The sequence below is a fragment of the Schistocerca americana genome, chromosome 2, assembly GCF_021461395.2.
Source record: "Schistocerca americana isolate TAMUIC-IGC-003095 chromosome 2, iqSchAmer2.1, whole genome shotgun sequence".
Classification (NCBI taxonomy): domain Eukaryota; kingdom Metazoa; phylum Arthropoda; class Insecta; order Orthoptera; family Acrididae; genus Schistocerca; species Schistocerca americana.
The window spans coordinates 709,499,207-709,515,025 of NC_060120.1; the positions used below are offsets into that span (position 1 = coordinate 709,499,207).

General features: G+C 38.6%; 1 protein-coding gene across 1 annotated transcript in view; it reads right to left on the minus strand.

The window, feature by feature from the left end:
• Positions 1 to 929: 929 nt before the first annotated feature.
• The window catches only part of LOC124595116 (cubilin-like), a 1,106,483-nt gene continuing 1,091,593 nt past the window's right edge, over positions 930 to 15,819 (minus strand). The window contains exon 14 of the mRNA XM_047133714.1: positions 930 to 1,035. Within this exon, the coding sequence (XP_046989670.1) occupies positions 947 to 1,035 (89 nt within the window). The 3' untranslated portion in view covers positions 930 to 946. The remainder of the gene's footprint in view (positions 1,036 to 15,819) is intronic.

Sequence of the window (15,819 nt, forward strand, 5' to 3'; positions counted from 1 at the left end):
TCCAGGAAACCTGATTTTATGCCTTTCTGATGTACAGGTTTAGTATGAACGCAAAGACAAACTCCTCCTTTGCCTGTGAAAGTTCTATATTTCCAACTACAGACAGAAATTTTCAATTTTTTTCCTGTTTGTAATAGTTTTTGTGAAAGATGAGAATGACATAGCAGATTATACCTCTTAAAGTGTTGCTGTTACTATTACAATAATACAAGGTGGCACAATTTATACTCCTTTCTGTTCCACAAGGTGTATACAATAAAAGCAACACAGATTTGAAATTATATGCAGTCTTAATACGTGTGGCATTCCCAGGAAACTTTTGGGAACAGAATGTGCTGAGAATACATTGATGAATGTCAAACATTAGTAGTAGGCTAGTACTCAGGAGTTAATTTGCAAAAATATGCTGTTTCGATCTTAAATTTTTTTTCTTATAATATTCTTTTATTTTTCTTTTGTTGGAAAATTTACCAGATAAACACCTAGTCTTTTTCAAGTGGCAAGTAGTTGATATTTTGTAGCTATGTGTAATTGCAGTGCAGTGATACAGAGGGAAGAATTTCTACTCAGTTGTAATGAAAGATTTTGCCAAAGCATTTTCTATAAAGTTATTGTATTTAGTTTTTGACTTACCTAATTCTCTGTCAACAAAGGCATCTGTTTAATTTTTGACACCAGTCACCACCCAAATGTCACAGTTGCAACCGGATTGAAATTCTGCCTGCCAGAAAGGCACCCTTGTCTATGCACAATCCAAGCAGCTGCCTATATCTAAACAGTGCTGTCTCTGCTGCACTGGTCCTGCAGAACTGTAAGGTTGCTAGAAGCTGGAACACTGGGGTAAATTACTACTTGCTAGGCATGGCACTACAGGGTCATGCTGGCGAGCATGTGGGGACACGCCACTCACTGGTGAGACGTCACAGCAGGGCAGAGATGGAGCACATCACGATTGCCTCAGGATGAGGACGAATGCGATCACAAGGGCGAGGGCGAGGGGGGGCACCGCAGCCACCTTGCGGGGGCTTCCGCCACCTGTACCACATACAGCATGACACACTCATGTGTGGTAACCAGTCTTGTGTCTAGTGGTCAGTTGGCTGAGCTGTCGTGTCAGCGATTTAGCCTCCTCTCCTGGGATTGGTGGCTGCTTCACTGCGTTTCCAATGTTACTGTGCTTGTAGAAGACTATACACAAGCACCTGTGTGCATTTTCTTAAATATGTGTATGTATTAACTTGCTAGTGAACAGTATAATTACAGTTTTAATATAAAAAATTACACTCCTAGTGCTTTAACAGCCACAAAATGAGAACATTGAAAGAATAATACATAATGATGAATAAGAAAAATTAAACTTTCTAGTTTTTCTAGCCTGTATCTAACAAGGAATTACATTCTTTAATAGCTTTTTCTAAACTGTAAACTAATAAATTCTTACATTACTATCTCATTGCCACACAACACATTTCCACAAATGTTCACAAAGGGTATTGGTGCTTTGTAACTGACTGCTTTCTTGAAGTCTTTTTCTTCATTTTAGTGGGTATAAGAATAATGATAGAAAAATGTAATGATCATATACAACTTTCAAAGTGCAGCCCACACCATAACTGAAAACAACATATCCATTTCCAAATGAAAAGCCATTTAAACTCTCACAGGTGTGTATCATATAGTGTAAAAGGAAACATAAATTCTGAAATAAATCCATACTTGTTCTTAAATTACAAAAATTACTGCTGAAATGAATTATCTCACATATTGAGTAGCATTGCTGTAATATTTGAATTTAATGCACATACAAGACAGTAATTTCCCTATGCAAATATTTCAGAGTAAAATAAGTGTACAAACTGAGAGAAGAAATAAACAAAATTTACAAATACAGTTGACGGCCAAAGTTAGTATGTGTATTTAGTGTAGAATGCACGGAACTAAGGTATTACCTTTCAGTCCAAATTCTCTTCTCTGTTTGATTAACTACCCACATATTACGTGAGAACTTTGTGTATAACAAGAAGAAATTTTTTCTTTCTTCCATGATAATCAAAATTGTTAGTGCAATGCTGAACTACTTGTATATAATGCATGAACTGTACACTTACAAGTGTAGTAATGTGCACACAAGAACTTACATCTTTACTTGATAATAACTGACCTTTCTGCTTTGCCATAACTGTTCTTTTTCGTATTTCAATCACATAATTAGCATATTAGTTTTCAATGGGTACAAAGAAATCTCTCTGTCTGAAACATAACTACAGTCACAACATTCCCCATAGGTTCCTTGAACGTTTTGGTTGTGCAATGTACATACTAGAAATAAAATGGAAGTTATGAAAAATTATTTAAGAAATGAAGCTTCCTGGCAGAGTAAAACTGTGTGTTGAATTGAAACCAAAACTGGAAATTAGCTTTAGCAGGCAGTGATGACAGCTATCTAGGCTTGGCTCATGTGAAAATTCTGAAAGCATACTTTCCTTGAAGTATCTACCAATGTATTACTTCCTCCTTTGCATATGTATTACAAAAAGATTAGGAAGGTAAAATTAAATAGATTCAAGCTCGCATGGAAGCTTGCCAACGATTGTACTTCCATCAAGACTTTCACAACTGGAACAGACAAAGGGTCAAGTGACTGATACACAAAATACCCTCCACCACACACCAAAAGGTGGTTTGTGGAGTATAGGTGTACATGTGTTATATATGACTTGTCCTCATAGCTTTGCTTCTGCTAGTACCTCTCCCTAACTTTCCAAACTTCTCAGAACTCTTGCAACTGGAGTTTCAACTATTGCCCCTCATTTCTAAGAACTACCTTTGTACCATTCCTAATTTAAGTAAAAATGACCACTGAACCTCATTTTTCTAAATAAATTACATTGATTTATGTTAAATATAGAGAAGGGGAGAGAGAGAGAGCGCACATCAGTACAACTTGGTACACTATATGCACAGTTTTCTTTATGAGTGAAAAATCTATTTTAACAGCAGGGGAAATGTGCTACAAAGTGATTACAGATACACAATTGAAATTTATACTAATAACTTTAAGTGGACACTGACAATCATGTTGATCATACAGATCATAATAATCAGATTTAGAGTTTTATAAAGCTTATAAGGTGTTTTGTTCATTTGTTTCTGTTGGCAAGGGAGGGAAGGGTGTTGGAATGTGCAGCAATGACATGAAGATGGAGGGTAAATGTAGATGTAAGGAGTGTAAATGTTGGCAAGGGGTCATGTAGAGTGGAAAGCAAATGAAAGCATAACTGCAGAATAAGATGAGGATGGAGATTAAACATGATCAGTGAATAACAAAAGTAACAAATACATCTTAGAATTCCAAGTCTTGATCTTATTTTACTTTATCTCAACACACAAACTGTTTCATCTTAAAAGCCAACATCAGATTTTATAAGGTAGTGAAACACAGAATGTGTAGTTAAAGACTATGCATTCTGTATTGCTGCATTATAGGATCTGATGAGATCTATACAGGTGAAACCAGTTATCAACAATATTATGGAAAGGATAGGTTGCTACTCACCCTACAGATGACACACTCATTTGCATACAGACACAGTGAAAAGGTTGTTACACGTTTCAGCTGTTGGCCAAAGCCTTCTTCAGGAAAGAAAATGCACACATTCACACAAGCAAGCACCTCTCACTTATACATGACCACTATCTCTGGTCGCTCCGGGCAGAATGCTGGCATTCTGGTCAGAATGACTGGAGATAGTGATCATCAGAATGACTGGAGATGGTGATCATGTGTGTGAGGTGTGCATGCTTGTGTGAACGTGTGTGTTTTCCTTACTGAAGAAGGCTTTGACCAAAAGATAAAAGGTGTTACAGTCTTTCAATTGCGCCTATATATGACAGAAGATGTCATCTTTACAGTGAGTTGCAATCTATCCTTACTATAATGTTGCTGATATTCGTACTGGGACTTTCAGTTGTTTGAAATCAGTTATTTGTTTAAATAAAATAAAATATGACAAAGACTGTGAATGCTATGACTTCATTAGTCATAAAGGTCACTGGTGTCCCTGTCAAAGTGACCTTATTTCAAATGGAACAAATATTAGAAGCAACATATCAAAGTGCAACGTGTAAGTTTAGTTTATAGGTTATTGTAACATTTTATGGATGAAATTATGGTACTTACTGAAATGACAGGTCATAGCAAGATTGTTAGTACTGTAAAGGTTCAAAACTACCTAATTACACCAGTACCAGAGATTCATTGGAAGTACTTAAGATAATTTGTGAATTACATAAAAATGCAAAAAGACAGAAAAAGCAAACATTGGAGTAGAGGTCATGATAAAATGCAGTGTTCAAGAGAGATGAGCAATTAAATTTTGCTGCATGATGAATCAGATTTTCAAGGAGTTAATAACACACTCAAAAAATTTGAGTTAACAGGCTGAGAAGAAAGACTAAGTAATAGAAAACTAATACACTGAGAAAAAGGAAAAATGGCCATCAGTGAGCATAACTACTTGTAAGAAGCAAAATTTGTTGAGGGAAAGAAAAAACTAACAATCTATGAGTAAGGGGGAAAAGGAAAAATGGACACACAGTGAATGGAAAGGGTGAAGGAAAAGGGATATTATTAGTGTGTCACAAAAATTAATATCTGATCTTAGGAGATCAGGATGAGGGAGATGATAGAAGGAGGAGGAGAAGGAGAAGAAGAAGAAGAAAAGAAAATAGGAGAAGAATACCATAAAATACATTAAGAGCAGTACTAAAATTGACCTCAGTTGGATATGTAACATTGATAAGGAGAAGAGCTTTATTTGCCCATAACATGCATGAAACTTTTGAACTATAGTGATTAGAAAAGATTATTTTTATGTAAACTCACAATAATAAAACTCTGGACATCTCATTGAAGTAAATACTAGAAGCTAATATATTTCTGTAAGTATATCTGATCAGTGACTGTGCAGTAACAATGTTTTTATTTTCTTATTTATATGTATCACATCTTTTTACTCAGACATCTCCATTGTCACAGCAGCTCATTTGAGAACTGAGTTGAAATTAAAGACTTATGGAAGTCTTTTTAAGAGATTAATTATTCATTTCTCCTCCTGTAGGTAAAAGTAGGCTACTTACCATAAGACAAAAAAGTTACAAGAAATTTGCTGTAGATTTTTTTTTTTTCAAAATAATTAGCCCAACATCTACAAAAAAATTTAAGTAAACCAGATACACTTAAATCCTGATGGACAGAAACAGATGAGAGCCATGCTTTTCCTGACTTGAGTACAATGCACATTGGAAAAGATATTCATCTATGAAGATTGTCTTTCTGTTGACAGTAAGATCAGGTGAGTCATGAACCCAGTTCTAATAACATCAAGAAAGTAGCTACTTACAAAGAAACATTATGGGCAGCTAATTAGCAATCTCAGTGACATATTTCACCTGAGAGTTCCACATGTAAAATGTGATGATTTTTTTACATTTCCTTAGGGTCTTCTGTACAAACAACCAGAGCAGCAGTGGTGTTCATGCAGCAGAGTGCTTTCATCAAGTTACTAGTGCCATTGGAAAGTCTTCCAGCTGGAACATTTCAGTGTCAGTGGTTGGTTTCCATGTAAGGAGATGCGTAATTCTTAAACAGGTGACAGGGTATAGAAGCATACTTCTATCCTTACCCTTTGTTTTTTTCTAGGTAAATTTTATTTAAGTGTTTGAGTTACAGGTATTTGAAACTTGAAAATATGAAATATTTTATACCTGGGCACATATTTGTATAGCACTCACTTTTAATTACCATGTATGTTCATCATTATGCACAGTTTCTAATGCATCAGTGAAAACATAACCTGCATGTTTCTATTTTGCTATGCAAGTGGCCTTTATGTTAGACAGATAACATGATATGAAACACTGAAACATTGAAGACTACGTTTATCTAGGTTTCATTATTCCATTGAGGTAGTGGTGTCTGAATTTAGCATGAATCCAAATAATGCTGCTTTATTAGTAAAACAATTTTCTACAATTGGGTACACATCTCTCCTGAGGCAAGAAACATAGCGGCTACCTGTAAACCAGAGAGGCTTAATAATCTGTGAACACCTACTGTCTTTGAGCAACTATGGGGCCTGAGAATTCTCATCATTTATACAGTGATGTATGTTATAAAAAAGTGACAACATTGAAAGGAAAAAGACAACAACAACAACAACAGATCAAGAAGCCAATTTCAGTCTCGAGTGCAGTAAGGAGAAGCAAGAGAGATTTCTCTAAGCACATTCCATGTGATACAGCCGAAGCAGCCTTTGTTAGTGCAACTGTATTCAGTGCATATATGATCTGTAATACCATTGGTACTAAATAAGTTAAGAGCACTGCATTCAGAGAGTAGCCAGTGTTCAGATGGTTTTGGAGAAGGTGTTCCAGTGAGGTGGGGTGGGGGAGAGATTGAGAGAGAGAGAGAGAGAGAGAGAGAGAGAGAGAGAGAGAGAGAGGGAGGATGTTCCTGAACTGTAGTGTCAAAGATGTAAATTTATTGTGTAGTGTCCAAAATCATGCAAATCAATTAATTGAAATAGAACAGTTATTTTAACCAATGAATGTGACTTCCATGACTGAAGAAGCTGCAGTAAATTGGTTCTAAATGAATGCTGGGAGAATCTTTTCATTTTATAAGTCTCCTTCTGATCACTTATCATTTATGATCTTAACAGCATCATCAAGAGTCATGTGCACTGAATAAGGCTGCCTGTCTAATTAGTTTTTTTTTCTGATTGTTAAACACCCTGTATTAACGATGTTGAGTCACAGACAGGCACAACAAAAAGACTGCTAAACAAGACACTTTCAAAGGCCTTCTTCTGAATTAGACAGTACACACACACACACACACACACACACACACACAGTTTGCACATATGTGACCACTTTCCCTGGCTGCCAGACTGTGAGCAACAGCACATGATAGGGGTGCGGGTAAGGAGGAGGCTGCGTTGGGTGAGGAAGGGAGGGATAGCAGAGTAGGGGTGAGGAAAGATAAAGTACTGCTTGTGGAAACATACAGGGATGAGGTGGGGAGATTGTAGGGCAGCTAGGTGTAGTTGGGAGGTGAGATGTCCATCTGACCTGACTGCATCTAGCTGGCCAACCCTCACCCAACCTCATCCGTGTATGTTTCCACAAGCAACAGTCTACTGTCCCCCACACCTACCCGCTATCCTTCCCCCCTTCCCACCCTAGCCTTCTTCTCCTTACCCCCACCACTCAGATCGCTTTTTCCCTTATACGCTGTTGCTCACAATGTGTGTGTGTGTGTGTGTGTGTGTGTGTGTGTGTGTGTGTGTCGGGGAGGGGGAGGAGAAATCGGGTCGGGTGCACACGTGTCTGCGTGTGCATGTGTGTGTGTGTGTTTTGCCTCATTCAGAAGAAGACCTTTTGACTAAAAGTTTAATTGTTTAGCAGTCTTTTAGTTGTGCCTGTCTGTGAGTCAACATCTCCACCATATGGTGAGTAGCATTCTATCCTTTTCATAATAATGTCGTTATTCCATTCTGGATTTTCAGTGGTGTGATAAATGACATTTCAGTGCACAAATCTGAGAAAAATACCTTAAGATAGAGAATGATCAGAGTAACGTAAGGTACAAGAGTATAAATAGAAATTTTTTGTTATTGGTATTTACCTTACATAGCAGACATTGGTTCAGAAGTTAATTTGGAATATGACAGAAGAGAAAACAGCTAAAAAAACATGAAACCGGGCTGTGAACATTCACAGGTAATTCTGGTAACTTGTAGCATGAACACAGGTTTAGTTGATAAGGAAGTATCTAGTGACTCTTCATTGACAGCAGTGTATAGTCTCATGCCAGAATAGTAGTAGTTCTCTGTTTGTGAAAAGTTTCATAGATAAAGAGCACACTGGGGCACTGTGCACACTCCTCTGATGTTGTTGAAATTATACAAGACAAACCAACAGCTAACATTGAACATTACATTTGAGGGTGGTAGCTCCAAAGAAGTATAATGCAGTGGTGATGATGAGCAACTGATAACAGTGATGGTGAAGAACAAGAGTGTAGCCATTAACTGAACTGGGTGGTTCTGTTAGTTCTGTGGGAAAGGGAGAAGTGGGGGGTGGGGGGGGGGGGGGAGGGGGGGGGGGAAGGCCATGATATCTTACAAAATAAAACTCAGAGCTACTGAAAAATTGTGTGTGTACTAATCTCCAAAAATGCTTGTGTTACCCATTTTATAGCAGATTCACACTGCTTCAATGCACTTAACTGACAGAGTGTAGATTTCTACATACTATTTTTCTGTCAGGTTGGTAACATTTGAGATACATGTGAATACTTTCTATATTCTCATTTAAGTAGTTTGTGACACTGACTGGTAACACTCAGAAAAGAAAAAAAAGGAGAAAAATGCTTTAGGAACTGAAGGTGCAGTCCTACTGAAAGCTTTCAGATTCCGGAGCCATCTGGACTTTGTAATAGCAAAGGATAGCTATAAATTGCAAAATAGTTTTGAAATTACATAGCAAATGATTGATGATACTCTTGCAAATAATCAATATCCATAACATTTGTATTGTAGCTTTGTTGAAAGTGACACTGAACTAGGACATCTGTCGATGTGATAGGACAGGATGTGAGATTGTTTTGTCAATATCACACTTTTTTGTGGGGGTTGGGGAATGAGAGGGACCTGCCCCCCTCAAAGCATACATTATTTGATGATGTCTTGAGTCATAGTTTATTAGGTAAGTTTGGCGAGACTTCTTGTGGACAAGTTAATGCTACTCCTGTGCTCCTATAGAAACTTATGTCTAGACATTTTAGCAAATGTTCAGGCTTGTTGTATCAGTTTTGCCATAGCAGTTGATAAGTTAACACAAGAGAGATAGCAACAGGAAACAGAAGGGAGGTTAGCAGTTATGCAGCATCATTCTTATAGAAGGAAGGATGGATTGATTTAAAATGCCATTAGTGATGAGGTCATTAGAGATGTTGTGCGAATTTTTATTGTGGAAAGAAAATATTAGGAGTGACCCTTTCAAACGAACCAACCCAGCTTCGCAAAGATTTTATTTTGGGGAATTCTGGAAAACTTAAATAAGGATGAGAATCAAATGTCGTAACTGCTGCAGTAACTTGGGCAGTCACTTTTTCTTGAAGAGTGGAAATCCAATGTATTAGTGTAATACTAAATAATTTAATTACTTCAAAAAGTCTATGCACATTGCTGGACGTTTTTAGTTGGTACAGAAAATATCAGTACTTATGATATCCACAGATTAGGTCAGTATTTTCTGTTACTAAAGAAAATGATGCTGTGGCATTGAATCTAATGAAGTAATGCTTGTGTGAAAAGGAAGGAAGGAAGGGTTCATATTCAATTGATGTAGATGTAACTGAAGAGGAAGCACAAGCTCAACTTGGGATGGGAATCAGCCATATCCTGCTCAGTGGAAGCATCCTGAAACTTGCACTAAACAATGTACAAAAACCTCTGAAATCTAAATTACGTTGGCTATATGGAGAACTGAAATGCCGAATATGATGCAGGTGTCTTACTACTGCAATATTTTCCCCATTAAGACTGGTTTGTGTGCCTTTGTACATCTGCATTTCACACCATACTATGAGGCATTAGTAATAAAATTGTTCAGAGGAATCTATTACTAGTTAACAGCATAGTCTTTGACAGAAGAGAAGCTGTCACGTTGTGCTTTGTCGAGCAAAGAAATAGTAAAAAAATAAAATAAAAAAATGAAAATTAAAAATAAAGTCCTTCATTTCACCAAGCAGATAATGATGCTGGTGTTCTCACTGTGATGTTCTTAGCAATCTGAAAAACAACAGAGTGCAGTTGGGTGCTTAAATTACGGTGTGGATATTCTAGTCAGTGAAGAGGAAAATAAAGTCTGATTTCTTCACTCTAAGGGTAGTCACAGGGAAGTGGTGTACAGAACAGTGCCCACTGCAAGTTGCATAAGAACTAAAAACAAACTGCACAAGGCTGTGGCAAGACAGTTATTTTGTCCTAACAGTGGTCAATTACATCAGTCAAAATTCATACTGATGGTTAGGTTTGAGATTTCTTGTGCAGTTACGTTATATCATCATCTTGTTTCATTTTACTGTACATAACCCCCCCATGAACCATAGATCTTGCCGTTGGTGGGGAGGCTTGCGTGCCTCAGCGATACAGGTAGCCATACCGTAGGTGCAACCACAACGGAGGGGTATCTGTTGAGAGGCCAGACGAACGTATGGTTCCTGAAGAGGGGCAGCAGCCTTTTCAGTGGTTGCAGGGGCAACAGTCTGGATGATTGACTGATCTGGCCTTGTAACAAACACTAACCAAAACGGCCTTGCTGTGCTGGTACTGCGAACGGCTGAAAGCAAGAGGAAACCACGGCCGTAATTTTTCCCGAGGGCATACAGCTCTACTGTATGGATAAATGATGATGGCGTCCTCTTGGGTAAAATATTCCGGAGGTAAAATAGTCCCCCATTCAGATCCCCGGGCGGGGACTACTCATGAGGACGTCGTTATCAGGAGAAAAAAACCTGGTGTTCTACAGGTCGGAGTGTGGGATGTCAGATCCCTTAATCGGGCAGGTAGGTTAGAAAATTTAAAAAGGGAAATGGATAGGTTATAGTTGGATATAGAGGGAATTAGTGAAGTTCGGTGGCAGGAGGAACAAGACTTTTGGTCAGGTGAATACAGGGTTATAAATACAAAATCAAATAGGGGTAATGCAGGAGTAGATTTAATAATGAATAAAAAAAAATAAGAATATGAGTAAGCTACTACAAACAGCATAGTGAACACATTATTGTGGCCAAGATAGACACGAAGCCCACGCCTACTTCAGTAGTACAAGTTTATATGCCAACTAGCTCTGCAGATGACGAAGAAATTGATGAAATGTATGATAAAATAAAAGAAATTATTCAGATAGTGAAGGGAGACGATAATTTAATAGTCATGGGTGACTGGAATTCGGTACTAGGAAAAGGGAGAGAAGGAAACGTAGTAGGTGAATATGGATTGGGGCTAAGAAATGATAGAGGAAGGGGCCTGGTAGAATTTTGCACAGAGCACAACTTAATCATAGCTAACACTTGGTTTAAGAATCATGAAAGAAGGTTGTGTACATGGAAGAACCCTGGAGATACTCTAAGGTTTCAGATAGATTATGTAATGGTAAGACAGAGATTTAGGAACCAGGTCTTAAATTGTAAGACATTTCCAGGGGCAGATGTGGACTCTGACCACAATCTACTGGTTATGAACTGTAGATTAAAACTGAAGAAACTGCAAAAAGGTGGGAATTTAAGGAGATGGGACCTGGATAAACTGATTAAACCAGAGGTTGTACAGAGTTTCAGGGAGAGCACAAGGGAACAATTGACAAGAATGGGGGAAAGAAATACAGTAGAAGAAGAATAGGTAGCTTTGAGGGATGAAGTAGTGAAGGCATCAGAGGATCAAGTAGGTAAAAAGACGAGGGCTAGTAGAAATCCTTGGGTGACAGAAGAAATATTGAATTTAATTGATGAAAGGAGAAAATATAAAAATGAATTAAATGAAGCAGGCAAAAAGGAATACAAACGTCTCAAAAATGAGATCGACGGGAAATGCAAAATGGCTAAGCAGGGATGGCTCGAGGACAAATGTAAGGATGCAGAGTCTTATCTCACTAGGGGTAAAATAGGTACTGCCTATAGGAAAATTAAAGGGACCTTTGGAGAAAAGAGAACCACTTGTATGAATATCAAGAGCTCAGATGGAAACCCAGTTCTAAGCAAAGAAGGGAAAGCAGAAAGGTGGAAGGAGTATGTAGAGGGTCTATACAAGGGCGATTTACTTGAGGGCAATGTTATAGAAATGGAAGAGGATGTAGATGAAGATGAAATGGGAGATATGATACTGCGTGAAGAGTTTGATAGAGCACTGAAAGACCTAAGTTGAAACAAGGCGCTGTGAGTAGACAACATTCCATTAGAACTACTGACAGCCTCGGGAGAGCCAGTTCTGACAAAACTCTACCATCTGGTGAGCAACATGTATGAGACAGGTGAAATAACCCCAGACTTCAAGAAGAATATAATAATTCGAATCCCAAAGAAGGCAGGCGTAGACACATGTGAAAATTACCGAACTATCAGTTTAATAAATCATGGCTGCAAAATACTAACACGAATTCTTTACAGATGAATGGAAAAACTGGTAGAAGCTGACCTCGGGAAAGATCAGTTTATATTCTGTAGAAATATGGGAACACGTGAGGCAATACTGACTCTACGATTTATTTTGGAAGCTAGATTAAGAAAAGGCAAACCTACGTTTCTAGCATTTGTAGACTTAGAGAAAGGTTTTGACAATGTTGACTGGAATACTCTCTTTCAAATTCTGAAGGTGGCAGGGGTAAAATACAGAGAGCGAAAGGCTATTTACAATTTGTACAGAAAGCAGATGGCAGTTACAAGGGTCGACGGACATGAAAGGGAAGCAGTGGTTGGGAAGGGAGTGAGACAGGGTTGTAGCCTCTCCCCGATGTTGTTCAATCTGTATATTGAGCAAGCGCTGGCCGCAGTGGTCTGGCGGTTCTAGGCGCTCAGTCCGGAACCGCGCGACTGCTACGGTCGCAGGTTCGAATCCTGCATCGGGCATGGATGTGTGTGATGTCCTTAGGTTAGTTAGGTTTAAGTAGTTCTAAGTTCTAGGGGACTGATGACCACAGATGTTAAGTCCCATAGAGCTCAGAGCCATTTGAACCATCTTTTGAGCAAGCAGTAAAGGAAACAAAAGAAAAATTTGGAGTAGGTATTAAAATCCATGGAGAAGAAATAAAAAATTTAAGGTTCGCCGATGACATTGTAATTCTGTCGGAGACAGCAAAGGGGTTGGAAGAGCAGTTGAACGGAATGGACAGTGTCTTGAAAGGAGGATATAAGATGAACATCAACAAAAGCAAAACGAGGATAATGGAATGTAGTCAAATTAAATCAGGTGATGCTGAGGGAATTAGATTAGGAAATGAGACACTTAAAGTAGTAAAGGAGTTTTGCTATTTGGGAAGCAAAATAACTGGTGATGGTTGAAGTAGAGAGGATATAAAATGTAGACTGGCAATGGCAAGGAAAGCATTTCTGAAGAAAAGAAATTTGTTAACATCGAGTATAGATTTAAGTGTCAGGAAGTCGTTTCTGAAAGTATTTGTATGGAGTGTAGCCATGTATGGATGTGAAACATGGATGATAAATAGTTTGGACAAGAAGAGAATAGAAGCTTTCGAAATGTGGTGCTACAGAAGAATGCTGAAGATTAGATGGGTAGAACGCATAACTAATGATGAGGTACTGAATAGGATTGGGGAGAAGAGGAGTTTGTGGCAGAACTTGACTAGAAGAAGTGGTCGGTTGGTAGGACATGTTCTGAGGCATCAAGGGGTCACCAATTTAGTATTGGAGGGCAGCGTGCAGGGTAAAAATCGTAGAGGGAGACCAAGAGATGAATACACTAAACAGATTCAGAAGGATGTAGGCTGCAGTAGATACTGGAGATGATGAAGCTTGCACAGGATAGAGTAGCATGGAGAGCTGCATCAAACCAGTCTCAGGACTGAAGACCACAACAACAACAACAACAACTCTCAAAAATCAAGAGAGCAGAATTAATTGTAAGTTTTCTGTGGATAAAGAGCTGGGATTACTTACGTGCCTCATTGGCAGAAGATAACTGAAGCAATTTGATACACTAATTGAAAATGTGTGATGTACTCAGTTCAGTGCATGCATGCATGATTTTGTGTGTGTGTGTGTGTGTGTGTGTGTGTGTGTGTGTGTGTGTGTGTTTGTGTGTGCGTGTGTGTGATGAGAATGTACAGTACACAAACATGGGAAAAAGATAGTAAATGAAATGCTCCATGTTGTATGTTTCTTTTTTCTTTGATACACACCATGTGATCAAAATATCAGAACACCCCCAAAAATGTACGCTTTTCATATTAGGTACATTGTGCTGCCACCTACTGCCAGGTGCTCCATATCAGCGACCTCAATAGTCATTACACATTGTGAGAGAGCAGGATTGGGGCGCTCTGTGGATCTTACGGACTTCAAACATGGCCAGGTGATTGGAGGTCACTTGTGTCACACGTCTGTACATGAGATTTCCGCACTCCTAGAAATCCCTAGGTCCACTGTTTCTGACGTGATAGTGAAGTGGAAACATGAAGGGACACAAACAGCACAAAAGCTTACAGACCGACCTCATGTATTGAGTGACAGAGACCACCAACAGTTGAAGAGGATCGTAATGTGTAATAGGCAGACATCTATCCAGACCATGAGACAGGAATTGCAAACTGCATCAGGATCAACTGCAAGTACTATGACAGTTTGGCAGGAGGTGAGAAAACTTGGATTTCATGGTCGAGCAGCTGCCCATAAGCCACACATCACGCCGGTAAATGCGAAACTACGTCTCACTTTGTGTGAGGAACGTAAACATTTAACGGTGGAAAAACGCCGTGTGGAGTAACGAATCATGGTACACAATGTGGTGTTCCGATGGCAGGATGTGTGTATGGTGAATGCCCGGTGAACATCATCTGCCAGCAAGTGTAGTGCCAACAGAAAAATTTGGAGGTGGTGGTGTTGTGGTGTGGTTGTGTTTTTCATGAAGGGGGCGTGCACCCCTTGTAGTATTGTGTGTCACTATCACAGCACAGGCTTACATTGATGTTTTAAGCACCTTCTTGCTTCCCACTGTTGAAGAACAATTCGGGGATGGCAATTGCACCTTTCAACACAATCGAGCACATGTTCATAATGTACAGCCTGTGGTGGAGTGGTTACACGACAGTAACATCAATGTAATGGACTGGTGTGCACATAGTCCTGGTCTGAATCCTATAGAACACCTTTGGGATGTTTTGGAATGCTGACTTCGTACCAGGCCTCACCGATCAACATCGATACTTCTCCTCAGTGCAGCACTCCATGAAGAATGGACTGCCATTCCCCAAGAAACCTTCCAGCACTTGACTGAACATATGCCTGCGAGAGTGGAAGCTGTCATCAAGGCTAAAGGTGGGCCAACACCATACTGAATTCCAGCATTACCCATGGAGGGCGGCACGAGCTTGTATGTCATTTTCAGCCAGCTGTCTAGATACTTTTGACCACATAGTGTTTCTTCTCTTTGTTTATTTAACTTAGATGCACAGTATTACTGAAAGAAAATAGTATTTTGCCAGCTACATCAACATAGCCAATTATTTGTTTCCTAATTCCAACAGTGGTAGTCATAGTAAATGTACATGTAGTAATAACCATGTATTGTAAGTGAATTTTTATACAATATTGAGTATGGAGATTTTTATACAGTGTTGAATATGGAGTAATATAATTGCTTAACAGGGGAGTAATTCAATAAACTTGTAAAAATAATTCTTGAAAATACAAAATGGGAAAATTGGTATCAAAGAGGAATGGGATTCATGCAGGCATGGGGATAATTGTGCATAATGAAGAAAACTTCTGCAAATGTAGCAATCAACAATACAAAAATCTAAGCAACAATTAAAATTTCAGTATTGCATGTTTTGGAACCTGAGAAGGAGAGAGAAATAAATAAATAAAATAAAGTCAATAGGTGTAATTTAAACTAGGTAAGGAGTTTACATGCTGAAATATTACTATGGGATACACTGTCACACATGGTACTGTGTGTGAATTGCCCATTACCATACTTGCTTTCATCTATTTTATAAATGATTTCTGTTCCTATA